This window comes from Amblyraja radiata, chromosome 19 (genome assembly GCF_010909765.2).
Source record: "Amblyraja radiata isolate CabotCenter1 chromosome 19, sAmbRad1.1.pri, whole genome shotgun sequence".
In the NCBI taxonomy this organism is placed as follows: Eukaryota; Metazoa; Chordata; class Chondrichthyes; order Rajiformes; family Rajidae; genus Amblyraja; species Amblyraja radiata.
The window spans coordinates 3,482,521-3,506,491 of NC_045974.1; the positions used below are offsets into that span (position 1 = coordinate 3,482,521).

Genomic DNA, 23,971 nt, shown 5'->3' on the forward strand with positions numbered 1-23,971 from the left:
TTGCTACAGAAGGCACCGTAGAATGCATTTGTGTAATATAATCACACTCCGTTTTGTACATTGTAACCTTCAGGGCATTTAAGTGGAATACAGTTCTGTCATAGAGGCCATGATGACCGAAATCTTAGCGCGCACAAACTAGTCTAACAATGAGCGTAGGAAGGAGCTACAGATGTTGGCTTACACCAAAGGTAGATACAAAATGCCGGAGTAACTCAGCGGGACAGGCAGCATCTCTGGAGAGAAGGAATGGGTGATGTTTCGGGTTGAGTCCCTTCTTCCCAAGTAAACCTACAAACCTGCAAGTCTTTGGGATGTGGGAGGAAACCGGAGAAAACCCGGAGAAAACCCACGCAGGTCACGGGAAGAACGTGCAAACTCCGTACGGACAGCACCAGCGGTCAGGATCAAACCCGGGTCCCTGGCGCTGTGAAGCGGCAACTCTTTGAAAGCAATGGTGGACTTGGTCATTGGTACCACTCTTCAGTTATTGCAGCTAAAACCTCGTGCATCCTGATGTTCTTCTCCAGTTGGAGAACGCTGTCAAACAGCGGAGGAAGGAACTGCACATAACTTCCACAAAGACAAAGATCCGCCAGAAATCTGACTCCACGGCTAAACAAAGATAGACACAACCAGCTGGAGTAACTCAGCGGGACAGGCGGCATCTCTGGAGAGAAGGAATGGGTGAAGAATGGTCTCGAACCGAAACATCACTGAGGAGAATTCAAAAACTAATCATTTATCTCAGCTCGGTGGCGCAGCGGTAGAGTTGCTGCCTCACGGCGCCGGAGACCCGGGTTCGATCCCGACTAAGGGTGCTGTCTGTACGGAGTTTGCATGTTCTCTCCCCGTGACCTGCCTGGGTTTCCTCCGAGATCTTCCTAATTTGAGGAAGGACATCCTTGTGATTGAGGCAGTGCAGCGTAGGTTCACGAGATTGATCCCTGGGATGGCGGGACTGTCATATGAGGAAAGATTGAAAAGACTAGGCTTGTATTCACTGAACTTTAGAAGGATGAGGGGGAATCTTATAGAAACATATAAAATTATAAAAGGACTGGACAAGCTAGATGCAGGAAAAATGTTCCCAATGTTGGGCGAGTCCAGAACCAGGGGCCACAGTCTTTTAAAGGGAGGTCATTTAAGACTGAGGTGAGAAAAAACTTTTTCACCTAGAGAGTTGTGAATTTCTGGAATTCCCTGCCGCAGAGGGCAGTGGAGGCCAAGTCACTGGATGGATTTAAGAGAGAGTTAGATAGAGCTCTAGGGGCTAGTGGAGTCAAGGGATATGTGGAGAAGGCAGGCACGGGTTATTGATAGGGGACTATCAGCCATGATTACAATGAATGGCGGTGCTGGCTCGAAGGGCCGAATGGCCTCCTCCTGCACTTATTTTCTATGTTTCTATCTCCGGTTTGCTCCCAAACTCCAAAGACGTACAGGTCTGTAGGTTAATTGGCTTTGGTATAAATTGTGCATTGTCCATAGTTTGTGTAGGGTCGTGTTAGCGTGCTGGGATCGCTGGTCGGTGCGGAGCCGTTGGGCGCTGTTTCTCTAAACTGAACTATGAGGTATGCACCGCAATGATGTCAAGTTGGAAATGGCAAGAGAGGTTTGTTATGCGAGTTTAATAAGTCATTTCCCACTGTAAACGTTAAAGATAATGCACCATTATTGTGAAGTAAATCATAACTTGGATATATATAGGGCCACAGATGTTTGGTTCCAGAGCCTTTCCGGATTATCCGTGTTGCTGGAATAACAGAGGTCACGGTCTCCGAGAGGAGTCCAACGTCACCGGAACATTCCGCCTTGACCGGCCCCCAAAGACGGCCGTAATTCTGTCCGGAGTAAAGGAGATGGCGGACCATCAGTTGCCGGGACATCGGTGGTGGGCATTTATATACACATACAGCTCTCTTCAATGAAAACAAAATCATTGACATTGGGCTAGCGATAGTGCCCTGAACACAAATGAGGCAAAACTTCATATTAAAAAAATGCACAAAAGAAAATCAGACATTGGTCTCAGAAAAAGTTTTGCTAAGAGCGAAACAAGATATTAATTTGAAACCACGACAATGATTTGTCCGAACCCTCCCACCCACAGATTGGGAAACTACGGCTTGTTGGAAAGGAAGGAACATACTGAAGGCAAGATGCAAGAGTCGACAGGACATTTAGAAACCGTACAGAAGCAATAACAAGACGCAACTTAAAATTGCTTCAAAGCAGCGTTCCTCAGCTTCTAGTTCATGTCCCGAAAGTGGGATTCAAGACGGGGGGTCACGGTGGGGCAGCGGTAGAGTTGCTGCCTTACAGTGAATGCAGCGCCGGAGACCCGGGTTCGATCCCGACTACGGGTGCTTGTCTATACGGAGTTTGTACCTTCTGCCCGTGACCTGCGTGGGTTTTCTCAGAGATCTTCGGTTTCCTCCCACACTCGTACAGGTTTGTAAGTTAATTGGCTTGGTAAATGTAAAAATTGTCCCTAGTGGGTGTAGGATAGTGTTAGTGCGCGGGGATCGCTGGTCGGCGCGGACACGGTGGGCCGAAGGGCCTGTTTCTGCGCTGTATCTCTAAAACTAAACCAAGGGGCAACAAAAAATAACTTAAATTAAATTGATACTACCGTTACTAATACAGGGGTCACCAACAAAGTGTTCCATGCAAATACACAGAAGCTAAACTCACTTTGTGCCTCATTCACAATTGGTTTCAGGTGGCAGTGCCATGCTGTCACCCAACAAGCTTGAGTGCATGGAGACAAGGAACTGCAGATGCTGGTTTACAACAACAAAAAAGACACAAAGTGCTGGAGTAACTCAGTGGGTCAAAAGCATCCCTGCAGTAAAAGGACAGAGGAAGTTTCTGGTCAGGACTTTTCATCAGACGGATTATAAGTGGAGGGGGGAAGCTATGGAGAACGTGGAAATGCAGTTCCACGACAGAAGGGTCCCGGCCCAAAATGGGTGGTTTTAAACTGAATAAGGGGGGTCGGGTGTCGAATGGGATAGTGGAGGATGGAGTTAAAGGGAAAGGGTTTCTTAAATGTGTGAGCGTAGAGACAGAGGGGTGTAAAATGAGGGTAGAAGCAATAGGTAGCAAGGTGAAAAGTAAAAGTGGCAGGCCGGCAAATCCAGGGCAAAAATCAAAAAGGGCCACTTTTCAGCATAATAGTATAAGGGGTAAGAGTGTTGTAAAAACAAGCCTGAAGGCTTTGTGTCTCAATGCAAGGAGCATTCATAATAAGGTGGATGAGTTGAATGTGCAGATAGCTATTAATGACTATGATATAGTTGGGATCACGGAGACATGGCTCCAGGGTGACCAAGGCTGGGAGCTCAACATCCAGGGATATTCAATATTCAGGAGCGATAGACAGAAAGGGAAAGGAGGTGGGGTAGCGTTGCTGGTTAGAGAGCAGATTAACGCAATAGAAAGGAAGGACATTAGCTTTGAGGATGTGGAATCGATATGGGTAGAGCTGCGAAACACTAAGGGGCAGAAAACGCTAGTGGGAGTTGTGTACAGGCCACCTAACAGTAGTAGTGGAGTTGGGGATGGCATCAAACAGGAAATTAGAAATGCGTGCAACAAAGGTAAAACAGTTATAATGGGTGACTTCAATCTACATATAGATTGGGTGAATCAAATTGGCAAGGGTGCTGAGGAAGAGGATTTCTTGGAATGTATGCGGGATAGTTTTCTAAACCAACATGTAGAGGAACCAACGAGAGAGCAGGCTATTCTAGACTGGGTATTGAGTAATGAGGAAGGGTTAGTTAGCAGTCTTGTTGTGCGTGGCCCCTTGGGCAAGAGTGACCATAATATGGTTGAGTTCTTCATTAGGATGGAGAGTGACATCGTTAATTCAGAAACAAGGGTCCTGAACTTAAAGAAAGGTAACTTTGAGGGTATGAGACGTGAATTGGCCAAGATAGACTGGCGATTGATTCTTAATGGGTTGACGGTGGATATGCAATGGAAGGCATTTAAAGACTGCATGGATGAACTACAACAATTGTTCATCCCAGTTTGGCAAAAAAATAAATCAGGGAAGGTAGTGCATCCGTGGATAACAAGGGAAATCAGGGATAGTATCAAAACAAAAGATGAAGCGTACAAATTAGCCAGAAAAAGCAGCCTACCAGAGGACTGGGAGAAATTCAGAGACCAGCAGAGGAGGACAAAGGGCTTAATTAGGAAAGGGAAAATAGATTATGAAAGAAAACTGGCAGGGAACATAAAAACTGACTGCAAAAGCTTTTATAGATATGTGAAGAGAAAAAGATTAGTTAAAACAAATGTAGGTCCCTTGCAGTCAGAAACGGGTGAATTGATCATGGGGAACAAGGACATGGCAGACCAATTGAATAACTACTTTGGTTCTGTCTTCACTAAGGAAGACATAAATAATCTGCCGGAAATAGCAGGGGACCGGGGGTCAAATGAGATGGAGGAACTGAGTGAAATCCAGGTTAGCCGGGAAGTGGTGTTAGGTAAATTGAATGGATTAAAGGCCGATAAATCCCCAGGGCCAGATAGGCTGCATCCTAGAGTACTTAAGGAAGTAGCCCCAGAAATAGTGGATGCATTAGTGATAATTTTTCAAAACTCTTTAGATTCGGGAGTAGTTCCTGAGGATTGGAGGGTAGCTAATGTAACACCACTTTTTAAAAAGGGAGGGAGAGAGAAAACGGGGAATTACAGACCAGTTAGTCTAACGTCGGTAGTGGGGAAACTGCTAGAAGTCAGTTATTAAAGATGGGATAGCAGCACATTTGGAAAGTGGTGAAATCATTGGACAAAGTCAGCATGGATTTATGAAGGGTAAATCATGTCTGACGAATCTTATAGAATTTTTCGAGGATGTAACTAGTAGAGTGGATAAGGGAGAACCAGTGGATGTGTGTATCTGGACTTCAGAAGGCTTTCGACAAGGTCCCACATAAGAGATTAGTATACAAACTTAAAGCATACGGTATTGGGGGTTCAGTATTGATGTGGATAGAGAACTGGCTGGCAGACAGGAAGCAAAGAGTAGGAGTAAACGGGTCCTTTTCACAATGGCAGGCAGTGACTAGTGGGGTACCGCAAGGCTCAGTTCTGGGACCCCAGCTATTTACGATATATATTAATGATTTGGACGAGGGAATTGAATGCAACATCTCCAAGTTTGCGGATGACACGAAGCTGGGGGGCAGTGTTAGCTGTGAGGAGGATGCTAGGAGGCTGCAAGGTGACTTGGATAGGCTGGGTGAGTGGGCAAATGCATGGCAGATGCAGTATAATGTGGATAAATGTGAGGTTATCCACTTTGGTGGCAAAAACAGGAAAGTAGATTATTATCTGAATGGTGGCCGATTAGGAAAGGGGGAGATGCAACGAGACCTGGGTGTCATGGTACACCAGTCATTAAAAGTAGGCATGCAGGTGCAGCAGGCAGTGAAGAAGGCGAATGGTATGTTAGCATTCATAGCAAAAGGATTTGAGTATAGGAGCAGGGAGGTTCTACTGCAGTTGTACAGGGTCTTGGTGAGACCACACCTGGAGTATTGCGTACAGTTTTGGTCTCCTAATCTGAGGAAAGACATTCTTGCCATAGAGGGAGTACAGAGAAGGTTCACCAGACTGATTCCTGGGATGTCAGAACTTTCATATGAAGAAAGACTGGATAGACTCGGTTTGTACTCGCTAGAATTTAGAAGATTGAGGGGGGATCTTATAGAAACGTACAAAATTCTTAAGGGGTTGCACAGGCTAGATGCAGGAAGATTGTTCCCGATGTTGGGGAAGTCCAGAACAAGGGGTCACAGTTTAAGGATAAAGGGGAAATCTTTTAGGACCGAGATGAGGAAATTTTTTTTCACACAGAGAGTAGTGAATCTGTGGAATTCTCTCCCGCAGAAGGTAGTTGAGGCCAGTTCATTGGCTATATTTAAGAGGGAGTTAGATGGTGGCCCTTGTGGCTAAAGGGATCAGGGGGTATGGAGAGAAGGCAGGTACAGGATACTGAGTTGGATGATCAGCCATGATCATATTGAATGGCGGTGCAGGCTCGAAGGGCCGAATGGCCTACTCCTGCACCTATTTTCTATGTTTCTATGTTTCTAAAACGTCACCGATCCATGTTCTCCACAGATGCTGCCTGACCCGCTGAGTTACCCCAGCACTCTGTGAAACGTCACCTATCCATGTTCTCCACAGATGCTGCCTGACCCGCTGAGCATTTGATGTGACTATTTTTTGGGGTGTAAACCTGCATCTGCAATAGCTACGTTTGCATGGATAGACGCTCTTTGTACATAAAAATGTTGGCAAAATAATCAAATCCGCACCCAACTTTCTGTAGGCACACCCATTAAAAACAGTTGCAGCTTCTCTGCAAAATGAACAGCGACCTTCCCTGACTGCAGGTGCAGGCCGGTTTGGCACCAGCCCGTTCTTGAAGATCGAAACTAACCAGAGATATTTATTTCACATAATAATCAGTTGTTCATCTCGGTTCCAGCTACAATAATCCCTGGTAGACAAAACGTTGCCTGTTTCCTTCATGGTTTCGGCCCGAAACGTTGCCTATTTCCTTCGCTCCATAGATGCTGCTGCACCCGCTGAGTTTCTCCAGCAATTTTGTCTACCTTCGATTTTCCAGCATCTGCAGTTCCCTCTGGAACAAAAACTCCTGCCTCTCCTCTTGTCTGACCAGCCCCTTTTCTCTGACCTGACCTCGGTTCCACTCCAGCTCTGCAGGTAGCAGAGGCCAATGTCTGTCTCAGGTGAGCGTGGGCGGCACTACCAGCTTAATTCCCGGGATGGCGGGACTGTCATATGGAGCAGCTGGGCTTGTACACTCTGTGGAGTTTAGAAGGATGAGAGGGTATCTCATTGAAACATATGAGATTGTTAACGGCTTGGACACGCTAGAGGCAGGAAACATGTTCCCGGTGTTGGGGGAGTCCAGAACCAGGGGCCACACACAGTTTAAGGATAAGGGGTAAGCCATTTAGAACGGATACGAGGAAACACTTTTTCTCACACAGAGAGTGGTGAGTCTGTGGAATTCTCTGCCTCAGAGGGCGGTGGAGGCAGGTTCTCTGGATGCTTTCAAGAGAGAGCTAGATAGGGCTCTTAAAAATAGCGGAGTCAGGGGATATGGGGAGAAGGCAGGAACGGGGTACTGATTGGGGATGATCGGTGTGGTCGGTGTGGACTCGGGAGGCCTGATTCCGCACTGTATCTCTAAACTAAACTAAAGACCCTTGAATGGACCTTATATATGCTTTATCAAGATGAGTTCCCTGATCTCCCAACCTACCTCACTGCGGCTTATTTTGGGGACAGGTTGTCATGGACTGAGACACCGACATGAACACATATTAGAAACATAGAGAATAGGTGCAGGAGGAGGCCATTCGGCCCTTCGAGCCAGCATCGCCATTCAATGTCATCATGGCTGATCATCCCCTATCAATAAGCCGTGCCTGCCTTCTCCCCTAATCCCTTGATTCCACTAGCCCCTAGAGCTCTGTCTAACTCTCTTTTAAATCCATCCAGTGATTTGGCCTCCATTGCCCTCTGTGGCAGGGAATTCCATAAATTCACAACTCTCTGGGTAAAATCTTTTTTTTCTCACCTTAGACTTAAATTACATCCCCTTTATTCTAAGACTGTGTGGCCCCTGGTTCTGGACTCGCCCAACATTGGGAACATTTTTCCTGCATCTAGCTTGTCCAGTCCTTTTGTAATTTTATATGTTTCTATAAGATCTCCCCCTCATCCTTCTAAACTCCAGTGAATACAAGCCTAGTCTTTTCAATCTTTCCTCATATGACAGTCCCGCCATCCCAGGGATCAATCTCGTGAACCTACGCTGCACTGCCTCAATCACAAGGATGTCCTTCCTCAAATTAGGAGACCAAAACTGTACACAATACTGCAGATTGTTAGTGTTATAAGTGTCCCATGGATAGTCTCAACACCGTCACAGCATGGTAAGGAGCTGGAAAAAGCCATCAGACAGCTGATAATAACAACAATGTCTCTGGCCTTTCCTGCCAATACTAAACACAGCAGAGAATACTAAACACTCCTGACACAAATCCCTGATCTCACAGGAAATGGAATGCATGCCAAGAGACGTCAAAGACCATCTTGGAGGATGGAATGGAATTCAAGTCCAGTAATTACAGCAGGCTCTCTAATGCCTGCATATGAACAACATCACAAAGTATTAGTCAACTGTTGGCTCCCAATTCATGTACAAAATAAATCATTTTCACAGCACAAGATGTATGGAGCAGTCAGCGTCTCTGGAAAGAAGCAATGGGCGACATTTCAGGTCTGCAGAATCGTCACCCATTCTGCCTGAAGACTGCAACGTCCAGGTTCAGGAATAGCTACTTCCCCACAGCCATCAGGCTATTAAACCTGGCTCGGACAAAACTCTGAACATTAATAGCCCATTATCTGTGATTTGCACTTTATCAGTTTATTTATTCATGTGTGTATATATTTATATAATGGTATATGGACACACTGATCTGCTTTGTAGTCAATGCCTACTATATTCTGTTGTGCTGAAGCAAAGCAAGAATTTCATTGTCTTATCTGGGACACATGACAATAAACTCTCTTGAATCTTGAATCTCTCCAGCGATGCTGCCTGTCCCGCTGAGTTACTCCAGCACTTTGTGCCTATCTTCGGCCAAAACCAGCGTCTGCAGTTCCTTCCTATGTTGGATCGCTGTAGATAGCCTCTCTGGCCATTACAAAAAGATTTGGCTTAAGATAGACACAAAGTGCTGGTTTAACTCAGCGGGTCAGGCAACATCTCTGGAGAAAAAGGATGGGTGATACTTTGGGTCGGAAATCTTCTTCAGACTGAAGGTGAAGTGGGGGGGGGGGGGGGGGGGGGGGGGGGGGGGGACTAGAGAGGTAGCAAAAGGTCAGAGCAAACCAGGGCTGACAAGGAAGGGTGGAGCCCACAATGGCCCGTTGTTGGCTGGGGAAGGGGTTTAGTGCCGGACAACAGTAGGAATGACAGAGAGGGAGCAGTGAGAGAGGGTCTCACAGAACCCCCGTCAGAGCGAGCAGGAGTTTCGACCTGTTCCATTGAGAGGCTCAGTGGAAGAATCATCACAAGGGTGGCTGGCCTCAAAAATTCATCACTATTCAATATTCCATTTAGAACGGAGTCGAGGAAACACTTTTTCTCACAGAGAGTGGTGAGTCTGTGGAATTCTCTGCCTCAGAGGGCGGTGGAGGCAGGTTCTCTGGATGCTTTCAAGAGAGAGCTAGATAGGGCTCTTAAAGATAGCGGAGTCAGGGGATATGGGGAGAAGGCAGGAACGGGGTACTGATTGTGGATGATCAGCCATGATCACATTGAATGGCGTTGTGCTGGCTCGAAGGGCCGAATGGCCTACTCCTGCACCTATTGTCTATTGTCAATACTTACAACATAATTCCTAAAAGCCTCGGTGCTAATAAATGGGTCCATTAGTGACACAATCCCAATTGCCAGCTGTGGCTGCGATATCTCACCAACCATCTTCCCATTCCTCCAGCTGTTCCTGTTCCAGCTGTTATCCATTGCCTAAGACTTTCCAGCTCACTTTTAACATTGCAACTGCATCTTCCTCCGTAACCACCCCTGGTTAAGAACATTCCAGATCTTGACCAGTCACTGTCAAAAACATTTTCCCTCCAGTGATTTTTTGTTTGTTAGCTATTTATTTTAATTCTGTGTCACCTGGATCTCAATCTGAATCCCCTCAGATTCTTACTAAATAGTTTCCCCCTCACCTTGAACCTCGATTCCCCTACTCTGGGCACGAGAAACTGTACATCGACCCAATCTATTCCTCTCATGATTTTGTACAATAGACAATAGACATTAGGTGCAGGAGTAGGCCATTCGGCCCTTCGAGCCAGCATTCAATGTGATCGAGGCTGATCATCCCCAATCAGTACCCCGTTCCTGCCTTCTCCCCATATCCCCTGACTCCGCTATCTTTAAGAGCCCTATCTAGCTCTCTCTTGAAAGCATCCAGAGAACCGGCCTCCACCGCCCTCTGAGGCAGAGAATTCCACAGACTCACGACTCTCTGTGTGAAAAAGTGTTTCCTCGTCTCCGTTCTAAATGGCTTACTCTTTATTCTTAAGCTGAATAAGGTTAAATATCTAGACACCTCTATAAGATCACCCTCACATCCTCCTGCATACTTCATGAATAGAGACCCAGCCTATTCAATCTCTCCCTATAGCTCACACCCTCTAGTCTTGGCAACATCCTCGCATATCTTCTCTGTACCCTTTCCAGCTTGACAACATATTTCCTATAACATGGTGCCCAGAATTGAACACAATACTCTAAATGCGGTCTCACCAACATCTTACATAACTGCAACATGCCCTCCCAACTTCTATACACAATACTCTGACTGATGAAGGCCAAAGTGCCAAAAGCCTTTTTGACCACCTTATCTACCTGCGATTTGACCTTCAAGGAACCATGCACCTGTACTCCTAGATCCCTCTGCTCTACAACACTACACAGAGGCCGACCATTCACTGTGTAGGTGTCCTGCCCATGTTAGACATCCCAAAATGCAACACCTCACATTTCTCTGTAAGGCTGTTTTCAATCAATCAATTCAATTAACAGCCTAGTCCCGGTGACACTGTTGCTTCCCAATGGTTCATGGTGATTTTGGCCCTTGTTTGTGTTTTATGTGCCTCTATTTCTAAATCCCAAGTTCCTGTAACAATATTCACACCTTGCACTGCCCATCACATCTCTCACCACGTACTCTCTTTAGAATTGTTACCCTAATGGGCCTGTCCCACTTACACGACTTTTTCGGCAACTTGCCGGCACCCGTCATAGGTCGTTACAGGTGGCCGAAAATCTTCAACATGTTGAAAATCCAGCGGCGACCAGAACAAGGTACGACTCTTTGGGCGACTACTCACGACCATACAGGCGTCACCTCACGACATTATCGCCAAGGTGTCGTGGGATGAAGCCTCTATGGCCATTGAAACATATAAGATTGTTAAGGGCTTGGACACGCTAGAGGCAGGAAACATGTTCCCGATGTTGGGGGAGTCCAGAACCAGGGGCCACAACCAGTTTAAGAATAAGGGGTAAGCCATTTAGAATGGAGACGAGGAAACACTTTTTCTCACAGAGAGTGGTGAGGCTGGGGAATCCTCTGCCTCAGAGGCCGGTTCTCTGGATGCTTTCAAGAGAGAGCTAGATAGGGCTCTTAAAGATAGCGGAGTCAGGGGATATGGGGAGAAGGCAGGAACGGGGTACTGATTGGGGATGATCAGCCGTGATCACATTGGATGGCGGTGCTGGCTCGAAGGGCCGAATGGCCTCCTCCTGCACCAATTGTCTATTGTGTCGCCTGTATGGCCGTGAGTAGTCTCCTCAGCCGCCCAAAGAGTCGACCGTTTGGAGGAAAGAAGTTGTCAAACTGGAAAGGGTGGAGAGAAGGTTTGCGATGATGTTGCCAGGACTCGAGGGCCTGAGCTCGAGGGAGATGTTGGGCGAGGTCAGGACTTTACCCCACGGAGTGCAGGAGGCTGCGATCTCAAAGAGGCGTACAAGATCATAAGAGGAATAGATAGTGTGAATGCAGTCTTTTACCCAGAGTAGGGGAATCGAGAACCAAAGGACACAGGGTTAAGGTGAGGGGGGAAAGATTTAATTGGAACTTGAGGGGCAAGAATAAATCATTGTTAGTTAGGAGAAGTTGACATTGAGGCATACAATTATATAATTAAATCAGGAGGACAGTCGACCCATTCTATCTGTGTCGGGTATATCTGATGAGTTTGCATAACATGCAAATCACAGCTTTTTAATGAACCTCTCTCTGTACACTTGGCAATAATAAACCTGAACCTTATGACAATAGACAATATATGCAGGAGTAGGCCACTCGGCCCTTCGAGCCAGCACCACCATTCAATGTGATCATGGCTGATCATCCCCAATCAGTACCCCGTTCCTGCTTTCTCCCCACATCCCTAGACCCCGCTATCTTTAAGAGCCCTATCTAACTCTCCCTTGAAAGTATCCAGAGAACCTGCCTCCGCGGCCCTCTGGGGCAGAGAATTCCACGGACTCACAAATCTCTGTGAGAAAAAGTGTTTCCTCATCTCCGTTCTAAATGGCTTACCCCTTATTCTTAAACTGTGGCCCCTGGTTCTGGACTCCCCCAACATCGGGAACATGTTTCCTGCCTCTAGCGTGTCCAAACCCTTAATAATCGAAGGTAGACAAAAATGCTGGAGAAACTCAGCGAGTGAGGCAGCATCTATGGAGCGAAGGAAATAGGCAACGTTTCTGGCCGAAACCCTTCTTCAGATAATAATCTTATATGTTTCAATAAGATTCCCTCTCATCCACCTAAACCCCAGAGTATACAAGCCCAGCCACTCTATTCTCTCAGCAGGAGTAGGCCATTCGGCCCTTCGAACCAACACCAGCACAATACAATCCAGTTATGCAGAAAATCAACCTATCAGCATCGAAGTCTTGTAGATGATGGATTATCTGTGTTTTACTGAGCTTGTGGCCAATCTGCAGGCTGGAATGTATCAACCACCAATATAAGAACACATGCAAGCTTTTAAAAAAAGATGGTAATTGCATACATAATTATCTTCAAAAGATATTAATGTAGTAAGCCAATATAATTCAGCAGGTAAATAAATTGTCCTTATCCAAGACTTTTTAGTTCTATTTTAATTTTAGATACAACAATGAAAAAGGTCCTTTGGCCCACCAAGTCCGTGCTGACCAGCGATCCCCGCACACTAGCATCCTACACACACACTAGGGACAATTTACATTTACAATAGACAATAGGTGCAGGAGTAGGCCATTCGGCCCTTCGAGCCAGCACCGCCATTCAATGTAATCATAGCTGATCATCCCCAATCAGTACCCCGTTCCTGCCTTCTCCCCATATCCCCTGACTCCGCTATCTTTAAGAGCCCTATCTAGCTCTCTCTTGAAAGTATCCAGAGAACTGGCCCCTGGTTCTGGATTCCCCCAACAACAAGAACATGTTTCCTGCTTCTAGTGTGTCCAAACCCTTAATAATCTTATATGTCTCAATAAGATTCCCTCTCATCCTCCTAAACTCCAGAGTATACAAGCCCAGCTGCTCCACTCTCTCAGCATATGACAGTCCCGCCATCCCGGGAATTAACCTCGTGAACCTACGCTGCACTCCCTCAATAGCAAGAATGTCCTTCCTCAAATTACACCATCAAGTAACCTATAAACCTGTACGTCTTGGGGGAAACCGGAGCACCCGGAGAAAACCCACACGCGTCACATAGAAACATAGACAATAGGTGCAGGAGTAGGCCATTCGGCCCTTCGAGCCTGCACCGCCATTCAATATGATCATGGCTGATCATCCAACTCAGTATCCTGTACCTGCCTTCTCTCCATACCCCCTGATCCCTTTAGCCACAAGGGCCACATCTAACTCCCTCTTAAATCTAGCCAATGAACTGGCCTCAACTACCTTCTGTGGCAGAGAATTCCACAGATTCACCACTCTCTGTGTGAAAAATGTTTTTCTCATCTCGGTCCTAAAAGATTTCCCCCTTATCCTTAAACTGTGACCCCTTGTTCTGGACTTCCCCAACATCGGGAATAATCTTCCTGCATCTAGCCTGTCCAACCCCTTAAGAATTTTGTAAGTTTCTATAAGATCCCCCCTCAATCTCCTAAATTTTAGCGAGTACAAGCCGAGTCTATCCAGTCTTTCTTCATATGAAAGTCCTGCCACCCCAGGAATCAGTCTGGTGAACATTTAATGCAATTTAATTTTTTTTAATGAATTCAGGAATGCACAGCACTCGAAGATATAGAATCATTTTGGTTTATAAATGAACTCAATCTGGATAACCAAGAGATAGAAAGGCTGCAACAATAAGCCACGTAGACAAAATTGCTGGAGAAACTCAGCGGGTGCAATAGCATCTATGGAGCGAAGGAAATAGGCAACGTTTCGGGCCGAAAACCCTTCCGGGTTTCGGCCCGAAACGTTGCCTATTTCCTTCAGGGCTTAGGCCCAAAACGTTGCCTATTTCCTTCGCTCCATAGATCTATCAAGAATCTATCCATCTCTGCCTTAAAAATATCCACTGACTTGGCAAAGAATTCCACAGATTCACCACCCTCTGTCTAAAGAAATTCCTCCTCATCTCCTTCCCTGACCCGACTACGGGTGCTGTCAGTATGTGGAGTTTGCACGTTCTGCCTGTGAGCGCTTGGGTTTCAACCCCAATAGCATTGTAGATTAATTGGTTTCTGTAATATTTCTGCAAGAGTGTAGGGAGTGTCCAAGCCACGAATGAAATCAAAATGTTTTCCATCCTGCAACACAAACAGGGTTTGCCGTAGAAAGCATTTTATCGGGATGCATCCCAGCTCAGTTTGGGAACAGCTCCATCCAAGACCGCAAGAAATTGCAGCGAATTGTGGACGCAGCCCAGACCATCACACACAAACCAACCTCCCTTCCATTAGAAACGTAGAAAATAGGTGCAGGAGGAGGCCATTTGGCCCTTCGAGCCAGCACCGCCATTCATTGTGATCATGGCTGATCGTCCCCAATCAATAAGCCGTGCCTGCCTTCTCCCCATATCCCTGGACTGCACTAGCCCCCAGAGCTCTATCTAACTCCTTCTTAAATCCATCCAGTGACTTGGCCTCCACTGCCCTCTGTGGCAGGGAATTCCACAAATTCACAACTCTCTGGGTGAAAAAGTTTTTTACTCACCTCAGTCTTAAATGGCCTCCCCTTTATTCTAAGACTGTGGCCCCTGGTTCTGGACTCGCCCAACATTGGGAACATTAACTCCATCTACAGCTCATGCTGCCTCGGCAAGGCCAGTAGCATAATCATGGACCAGTCGCACCCTGGCCACTCCCTCTCCCCATCGGGCAAAAGGTACAGAAGTGTGAAAACGCACACCTCCAGATTCAGGGACAGTTTCTTCCCGGCTGTTATCAGGCAACTGAACCATCCCGCCACAACCAGAGAGCAGTGCTGAACTACTATCCACCTCATTGGTGACCCTCGGACTTTCCTTGATCAGACTTTACTGGCTTTACCTTGCACTGAACGTTGTTCCCTTATCATGTATCTGTACACTGTGGACGGCTCGATTGTAATCATGTGTTGTCTTTCCGCTGACTGGTTAGCACGCAACAAAAAAGCTTTTCACTGTACCTCGGTACACGGGACTATAAACTAAACTAATCCAATACAAGAATAGAGAAAATATATTTCAGTTCAATGCCAGGAAATGTCTGATCCTCAACGAGTCTCGGGATGGAAGAGTCTAACAATGGAATGAACTGACAGAACTAACAATTTGTCCAATGTCTTTAGGAATGATAATAATATGCCTGAACCCCATTTTCAGGGTGAGGAGGGGGGGAGAGGGGAGAGGGGAGTCTCCAAAGGAGAGGTTCAATAAGTTGAGCAATGGAATTCCAAACTGTGTGTGAAGACAGCTGTAGGCATGGCAAATATTGGGTTTGCACGCAAAGCCTAGCTTTAGAAAAACATTGCATGCCTAGGGTGTGGGACTGGAGGGAGGAACAAAACCATGCAGAGATTTGAAACAAAAAATCTTACAGTCGTCAAAGGGCATAATGGACACTAGCACGCCGCAGTTCTTTGTTCCTAGATCTTAGTTTGGAGAATCAGCGCAGAAACAGGCCCTTTGGCCCTCATAGTCCGCGCTGACCAGCGATCCCCGCACATTAACACTAGCCTACACACTGGGGACAATTTACACATACACCAAGACAATTAACCTACAAACCTGCACGTCTTTGGGGTGTGGGAGGACACGGAAGATGTCGGAGAAAACCCACGCAGGTCACGGGGAGAACGTACAAACTCCGTACAGACAGCGCCCGTGGTCGGGATCGAACCCGGGTCTCTGGCGCTGTGAGGCAGCAACTCTACCGCTGCACCACCCAATAGACAATAGGTGCAGGAGTAGACCATTCGGCCCTTCGAGCCAGCACCGCCATTCAATGTGATCATGGCTGATCATCCCCAATCAGTACCCCGTTCCTGCCTTCTCCCCATATCCCCTGACTCCGCTATCTTTAAGAGCCCTATCTCTTGAAAGCATCCAGAGAACCGGCCTCCACCGCCCTCTGAGGCAGAGAATTCCACACTCACAACTCTGTGAGAAAAAGTGTTTCCTCATCTCCGTTCTAAATGGCCTACTCCTTATTCTTAAGTTGAGTTGTCTTCATCACACCCCTGTGCCTCCTCTTTCAGAGGGCCATGGACTTGTACCCTAGGCCTCTGTTCTACAGCCTTCTCAGTGACTCTGCCATTTGCTCTGTGCTGGCCTGATCTAACTTCCACAAATACAACATCTCACACTAGTCTGGATTAAAATGTATCTGCTATTCCCCAGTCTATTATCTCGACTGTTCTACATCCTCTCAGCTAAACCTTCTTCACCATCCACTTCAGCACCAATATTGGCGTTTCACGGTTCTCAAAACATGCCTCAGTACATGTGACCATACGCAAAAATGCTGGAGAAACTCAGCGGGTGAGGGAGCATCTATGGAGCAAAACGTCACCTATTCCTTCGCTCCATAGATGCCGCCTCACCTCGCTGAGTTTCTCCAGCATTTTTGACTACCTTCGATTTTTCCAGCATCTGCAGTTCTTTCTTAAACATAAAGTTCCAATGAATCTTCGATCTGCAAGATTTACTAATCATGTCAACTACAGGGGTGGTGCAGCGGGTAGAGTTGCTGCCTTACAACACCAGAGACCCAGCTTCCATCCCGACTACGGGTGCTGTCTGTACGGAGTTTGTACGTTCTTCCCGTCATCTGCTAGGGTTTTCTCCAGGATCTTCGGTTTCCTCCCACGATCCAAAGACGTACAGATTTGCAGGTTGTTTGGCTTGGTAAATGTAAATTGGTGAGTGAGTGAGTGAGTGAGTGAGTGAGTGAGTGAGTGAGTGTGAGAGTGTGAGTGAGTGTGAGAGTGAGAGTGAGTGTGAGTGAGTGTGAGTGAGTGTGAGAGTGAGAGTGTGAGTGTTAGTGTGTGTGTGTGACTGTGAGTGAGTGTGTGTGTGTGAGTGAGTGTGTGTGCGTGTGAGTGTGTGTGTGTGTGTGTGTGTGCACGTGAGTGTGTGTGTGTGTGTGTGAGTGTGTGGGCGTGTGTGTGTGGGCGTGTGTGAGTGTGAGTGTGTGTGTGTGTGTGTGTGTGCGTGTGCGTGTGTGTGTGCGTGTGCGTGTGCGTGTGAGTGTGTGTGCGTGTGTGTGTGTGTGTGTGTGTGTGTGTGTGTGTGTGAGTGTGAGTGTGTGTGTGTGCGTGTGTGTGTGTGTGTACGTGTGCGTGCGTGTGTCGGATGGTGCTAGTGTGCGGGGATCGCTGGTCTGCGCAGACTCGGTGGGCCCAAGGGCCCGTTTCCCCTCTGCAACTCCAAACTACATTAAACTAAACATTCTCATCCGAATGGTTAATAAGACATGACAGACAAGAGTGATTCTAACATTGATCCCTGCAGCCCACCACACATCGCTGGCCTCCAATCTACAACATAACTCTCCACTATCAATTAAACTTTGACACCATGCCACACAAACTATTATCAGGCTTCTACATGGTCCTTCCATACGCTAGGGCGCTGTCCGATTCACCTCCACCCCATTGCGGACATTGGACTTTGTCTGTGGAACTGATGCCCTACAATGCTGAGAACTATATTCTGCACCCTGTATCTTCCCCTTCACTCTACCTATTGTACTGGAGTTTGACTTGATTACATTATCTGATTTAATTGGATAATCCAAATGTTATTGGATAATCCAAATTTAATTCGATAACATGCAAATCAAACGTTTTCACTGGGTTGTTTTTCAGTTCAGTTTAGTTTATTGTCACGTGTACCGAGGTGCAGTGAAAAGCTTGTGTTGCGTGCTAATCTACCAGCAGAAAGACAAGCCCGCTTGCTGGACACTTTAATTCTCTTTCCCATTCCTACACAGACCTTTCTGTCCTCGGGTCTCCTCCATTGTCAGTGAGGTTAAGCACAAATTGGAGGAACAGCATCTCATATTTCACTTGGGCAGCTTACAGCCCAGTGGTATGAATATTGATTTCTCTCACCAGGTAGCCCCGGCATTCCCTCTCTCTCTATCCCTCCCCCACCCAAGTCGCACCAGCTTCTCGTGTTCACCCAACAAACAGATAACAATGGCCCGTTTCCTTTGTCATCGCTACTTTTTTTGCATATCTTTCATTCATTGTTATTTATCTCTCCACATCACCGCCTATATCTCTCGTTTCCCTTATCATTAACCACTGATAGCCCTGTCCCACGGTACGAGTTCATTCCAAGAGCTCTCCCGAGTTAAAAAAAAAATCTAACTCGTGGTAAGCACGGAGAATGAACGCAGTGGGTACGTCGGGAGCTCGGGGACGTCTCTTAGCGCTAACGGCAGGTACACGGGAAACGCGGTAAGCTCGGGAAGACTGGTGAAGATTTTTCAACATGATGAAAAATGTCCACGAGAGCCCCGAGTACCCACGAGCGGCCATTACCGTAAATCTCCGAGTTCGAATCAGGGCAAACTCGGGAGAGCTCTTGGAATGAACCCGTACCGTGGGACAGGGGTTCAAAGAAGCACACTGGATAGCCACCAAGTGGTCGCAGGAGTGGAAGGCAACCTCATCTCCATTACACAGCTACATCTCTTCACCAGATAAAAGCTGTCCAGGGTCTGAGCTCCCCAGAGGAGCGTGGGTGAAGCTCAACAGACTTGGTACTGGGGTTGGGCGTTTCAAAGCCAGCGTGTGGCGATGGGGGCTCCCTCCACCAGAGCCCAGCCTGTGAATGTGGAGCAGAACAAACACACAGCCAACCTTGTCGAGCTGTGCCCGGGCTTGGCAGACATTGACGTCAACAGAGCCAACAACCTGGCTGCTCAACACCCGGCTTGAGATCGAACTATTCCTTTGGTTCATTTATGTTTCATTCGCAAGAAGAAGAAGAAGTCTGAAGAAGAAGGGGGTCTCGACCCGAAACGTCACCCATTCCTTCTCTCCAGAGACTTCTCTCTGCCTGTCCCGCTGAGTTACTCCAGCTTTTCGTGTCGACAATCGAGATATACATGATAAGGGAATAACGTTTAAGAAGGAACTGCAGATGCTGGAAAATCGCAGGTAGACAAAAATGCTGGAGGAACTCTGCGGGTGCAGCAGCATCTATGGAGCGAAGGAAATAGGCAACGTTTTGGGCCGAAACCCTGAAGGAAATAGGCAACGTTTCGGGCCGAAACCCAGAAGGGTTTCGGCCCGAAAAGTTGCCTATTTCCTTCGCTCCATAGATGCTGCCTCACCCGCTGATAAGGGAATAACGTTGAGTGCAAGGTAAAGCCTTGGTACCTGGGGACACGAGACACTAATACAAACCTAAAGCTGGGACGGAGGAACAAAACATTGGTCGGAGGTGACATCTAAAGTTAGAAGTAAAAGTCCTGGGATGGCAGGACTTTCATATGAAGAAAGACTGGATAGACTCGGCTTGTACTCGCTAGAATTTAGAAGATTGAGGGGGGATCTTATAGAAACGTACAAAATTCTTAAGGGGTTGGACAGGCTAGATGCAGGATGATTGTTCCAGATGTTGGGAAAGTCCAGGACAAGGGGTCACAGTTTAAGGATATGGAGGAAATCTTTTAGGATTGAGATGAGAAAAACACTTTTCACACAGAGAGTGGTGAATCTCTGGAATTCTCTGCCACAGAATGTAGTTGAGGCCAGTTAATTGGATATATTTAAGAGGGAGTTAGATGTGGCCCTTGTGGCTAAAGGGATCAGGGGGTATGGAGAGAAGACAGGTACAGGATACTGAGTTGGATGGTCAGCCATGATCATATTGAATGGCGGTGCAGGCTCGAAGGGCCGAATGGCCTACTCCTGCACCTATTGTCTATGTTTCTATGTTCCTATGACATAGAAAGGTTGAAGTCTCAGAGTTGCACAAGATAGCTAAAGATGCTGTCAGCTAGAAGGACAAAAGAGCAACGGTAGAAGTGATAATATAGAGAGGTCGCTCTTCCAGGGAGATGCTAAATGCATTTCGTTGTCTCTGTACTGTACACTGACAATGACAATTAAAATTGAATCTGAATCTGAATCTGAATCTCAGAGGCTTATAGAGACAGCAGTCGAGTTTGAAGTTTGAACAGCATGGACAATAGGTGCAGGAGGAGGCCATTCAACCCTTCGAGCCAGCACCGCCATTCAATATGATCATGGCTGATCATCCACAATCAGTACCCCGTTCCTGCTTTTTTCCCCCCATGTCCCTTGATTCCGCTAGCTTCAAGAGATTCCTCTTGATAACATCCAGTGAACAAGGCATGGAAAGGATCTTGTCGGGAAATATCACGATTTGGTTTGGGAACTGCTCTGCCCAGGACAAGAAGGCTCTGCAGAGAGTAGTGAGTTCGGCCGAACACACTATGGGAACTACACTCACCCCTCTGCAGGAACTATACATCAGAAGGTGCAACTCCAGAGCCAACAAGATCATGGGAGACCCCTTCCACCCCAGCAACGGACTGTTCCAGCTGCTACGGTCAGGCAAACGCTTCCGTTGCCATGCTGTGAGAACGGAGAGGATGAGAAGGAGTTTCTTCCCAGAGGCCATTAGGACTGTAAACACCTATCTCACCAGGGACTAACTTTACTGGACCATTTTACTGTTGTGTGGTGTCTTTTTAAAATTGCTATTTTTTCCTTTTTCTTCCCTCCCACAAATATGTAATATGTGAATATGTGATTCTGTCCCATTCTGTTTGCAGTGTGCTTGCACAAAGTCCACGAGCATTGCCACTTTTCATTTCACTGCACATCTCATATGTGTATGTGATGAATAAACTTGACTTGACTTGAAAATGATGAGAATTTTAAACTCAAGGCATTTCATAAGATCATAAGTGATAGGAGCAGAATTAGGCCATTCGGCCCATCAAGTCTACTCCGCCATTCAATCCTGGCTGCTCTATCTCTCCCTCTCAACCCCATTCTCCTGCCTTCTCCCCACAGCCCCTGACACACGCACTAAACAAAAATCTCTACCGTAAAAATATCCACTGATTTGGCCTCCGCAGCCTTCTGTGGCAAAGAATTCCACAGATTCACCACCGATTCAAGTTCGACAACTTGAGCGCCCTGGAGAGGAAAAGACTACAAAAAGTAGTAAACACTGCCCAGTCCATCATCGGCTCTGACCTTCCCTTCATCGAGGGGATCTATCGCAGTCGCTGCCTCAAAAAGGCTGGCAGTATCATCAAGGACCCACACCATCCTGGCCACACACTCATCTCCCTGCTACCTTCAGGTAGAAGGTACAGGAGTCTGAAGACTGCAACATCCAGGCTCAGAAATAGCTACTTCCCCACAGCCATCAGGCTATTAAACCTGGCTCGGACAAAACTCTGATTATTAATAACCCATTGTCTGTTATTTGCAGTTTATCAGTTTATTTATTCATGTGTGTATATATTTATATAATGGTATATGGACACACTGATCTGTTTTGTAGTCAATTGCCTACTATGTTCTGTGTGCTGAAGCAAAGCAAGAATTCCATTGTCCTATACAGGGACACACGACAATAAACTCACTTGAACCCTCTGACTAAAGAATTTCCTCCTCATCTCCTTCCTTTAATTCTGAGACTGTAGCTAATAACTCCGGATCCACGCTGCACTCTGATAGTTAGATGACAGATCAAAACACACCAAAGACATCGCATGTAGGAAGGAACTGCAGATAGATGCACAATACACAAGGAACTGCAGATGCTGAGGGTAGCGACACAAAATGCTGGAGTAACTCAGCGGGCCAGGCTGAAGGATCAGGTCAAGACCCTTCTTCAGACCCGAAACATCACCCATTCCATCTCCCCAGAGAAACTGCCTGACCCGCTGAGTTACGCCAAAGACATCAGTATCATCTTCTCAACGTTGTGCAAACTGCAACAAAAGGGCATAGTTTATATTCCCAGAATGAAAGTTCAGTAGATTGAGGGGCCTCGGCTAAATCTACAAAAGCCAGCCTGGACTTGCACGCTAAATGTGCCCAGTTCACACCAGAATCCTTTAAAACCAGTACAAGAGCAAGTTGGCTGGAGATCTTTCTTTGTGTGTGTGTGTGTGTGTGCGCGCATGTGAGAGTGAGTGTGTGAGAGAGTGTGTGTGTGTGTGTGTGTGTGTGTGTGTGTGAGAGAGTGTGTGTGTGTGAGAGTGTGTGTGTGTGTGTGTGTGTGTGTGTGTGTGTGTGTGTGTGTGAGAGTGTGTGTGTGCGCGCATGTGAGAGTGAGTGTGTGCGCGTGTGTGTGACTGTGCATGTGAGAGTGAGAGTGTGAGTGTGTGTGTGTGACTGTGTGTGAGAGTGACTTTCTAAAGAGATTTCTAAAGAGAAAAGTGTAAGTGTGTGAGTGTAAGTGTGTGTGTGTGTGTGTGTGAGTGTATGTAAGTGTGTGTGTGAGTGTGTGTAAGTGTGTGTAAGTGTGTGTGTGTGTAAGTGTGTGTGTGAGTAAGTGAGTGTGTGTGTGTGTGAGAGTGTGTGTGAGTAAGTGAGTGTGTGAGTGTGTAAGTGTGTGTGTGAGTAAGTGAGTGTGTGAGTAAGTGAGTGTGTGTGTGTGTGAGAGTGACTTTCTAAAGAGAAAAAACTATTATTTTAAGAAAAACTCCTAGAATAAGTTTCAGCGCTCGGTGGAGCCGACTCCAGCACAGTCTCTGTGGGGGTAGGGGCTGGATAGTGTGCCTAGAATTGGCCCGAGGGGGGGGGGGGGGGGGGGAGAGGGGGGGGGGGGGGGAGAGAGGGGGGGGGGGGGGGGGGGAGAGGAGGGGGGGGGGAGGGGGGGAGGAGGGGGGGGGGAGAGAGAGGGGGGGGGGGAGGGGGGGGGGACTTGATCCAGTGGGTCCGCCGCCCCCTAACCAGTTAATGACCCCCCCACGACCCCCCCCACGGGGGGGGGGAGACAGGGGGGGGGCGGCTCTACGCCAGCCGCACACGGGGGAGAGAGAACGGATTGGTTCCGGGGAGGGGGTCGCGCGCCCACTCGCCCGTCCCGGGACCGCACCCCCACCGCGCCACACAATAAACTCCCACCCCACACACCCCACCCCCCCCAACCTCGGTGACAACAGCCCGGGCCTTATACGCCATTTTGCCGCACACGGGGGGGCGCCAGAACCCCCGGTCCTGGGGGTAGCGAAGCCCCACACACGTCCGGGAATCACCTCCACCTCCCTCATCCCTCCTCCCCTCCCTTCCTCTCTCTACCCAGCTTCTATCCCCTCCACTCCTCCCCCCTCCACTCCCCCCTCTCCCTCTCACCTCGGTTGTGTTTGAAGCCGCTGCTCTTCCTCCACTCGCTGGAAGCGGCGAGCTCCAGATAGGCCACCCACCCCCCCCCCCCCAGCAGCAGCGCCAGCACCAGCAGCTTGGAGTGTTTGCGGACCTTCTTCACCGGGAACAGCAGCATCGCCCTCCCCCCCCCGTGTGTGTGTGTGTGTGTGTGGAGCCCAGAGTGCCGGCCCCTGCCACTGGTCCTCCCCCTGCCTCCCTCCCTCCCTCCTTCCCACACTCCCACTCTCTCCCTGCCTCCTTCCCTCTCTCCGTCTCTCTCCCCCGCTCCCTCCCTGTCCCTCCCCTCTCCCTCCCTCCCCCCTCTCTCCTTTCTCTTCTTCCCTCTCTCCCCCTCTCTTTCTCCCCTTCCCTCTCTCCTTTCGCTTCTCCCCTCCCTCTCTCCCTCCCCCCTCCTCTCTTTCTCTCCCTCCCTCTCTCTCCCCCTCTCTCCCTCCTCTCTCACTGTCCCTCTTTCCCCCTCCCCCCCTCCTCTCTCTCCCCCCTCTTTC

General features: G+C 47.8%; 1 protein-coding gene across 1 annotated transcript in view; it reads right to left on the minus strand.

Annotated features, from left to right (window-relative positions):
* The window catches only part of b4galnt3 (beta-1,4-N-acetyl-galactosaminyltransferase 3), a 101,169-nt gene extending 77,496 nt beyond the window's left edge, over nucleotides 1–23,673 (minus strand). The window contains exon 1 of the mRNA XM_033037464.1: nucleotides 23,451–23,673. Coding sequence (XP_032893355.1) covers nucleotides 23,451–23,598 — 148 coding nt within the window. The 5' untranslated portion in view covers nucleotides 23,599–23,673. The remainder of the gene's footprint in view (nucleotides 1–23,450) is intronic.
* Nucleotides 23,674–23,971: the final 298 nt, after the last annotated feature.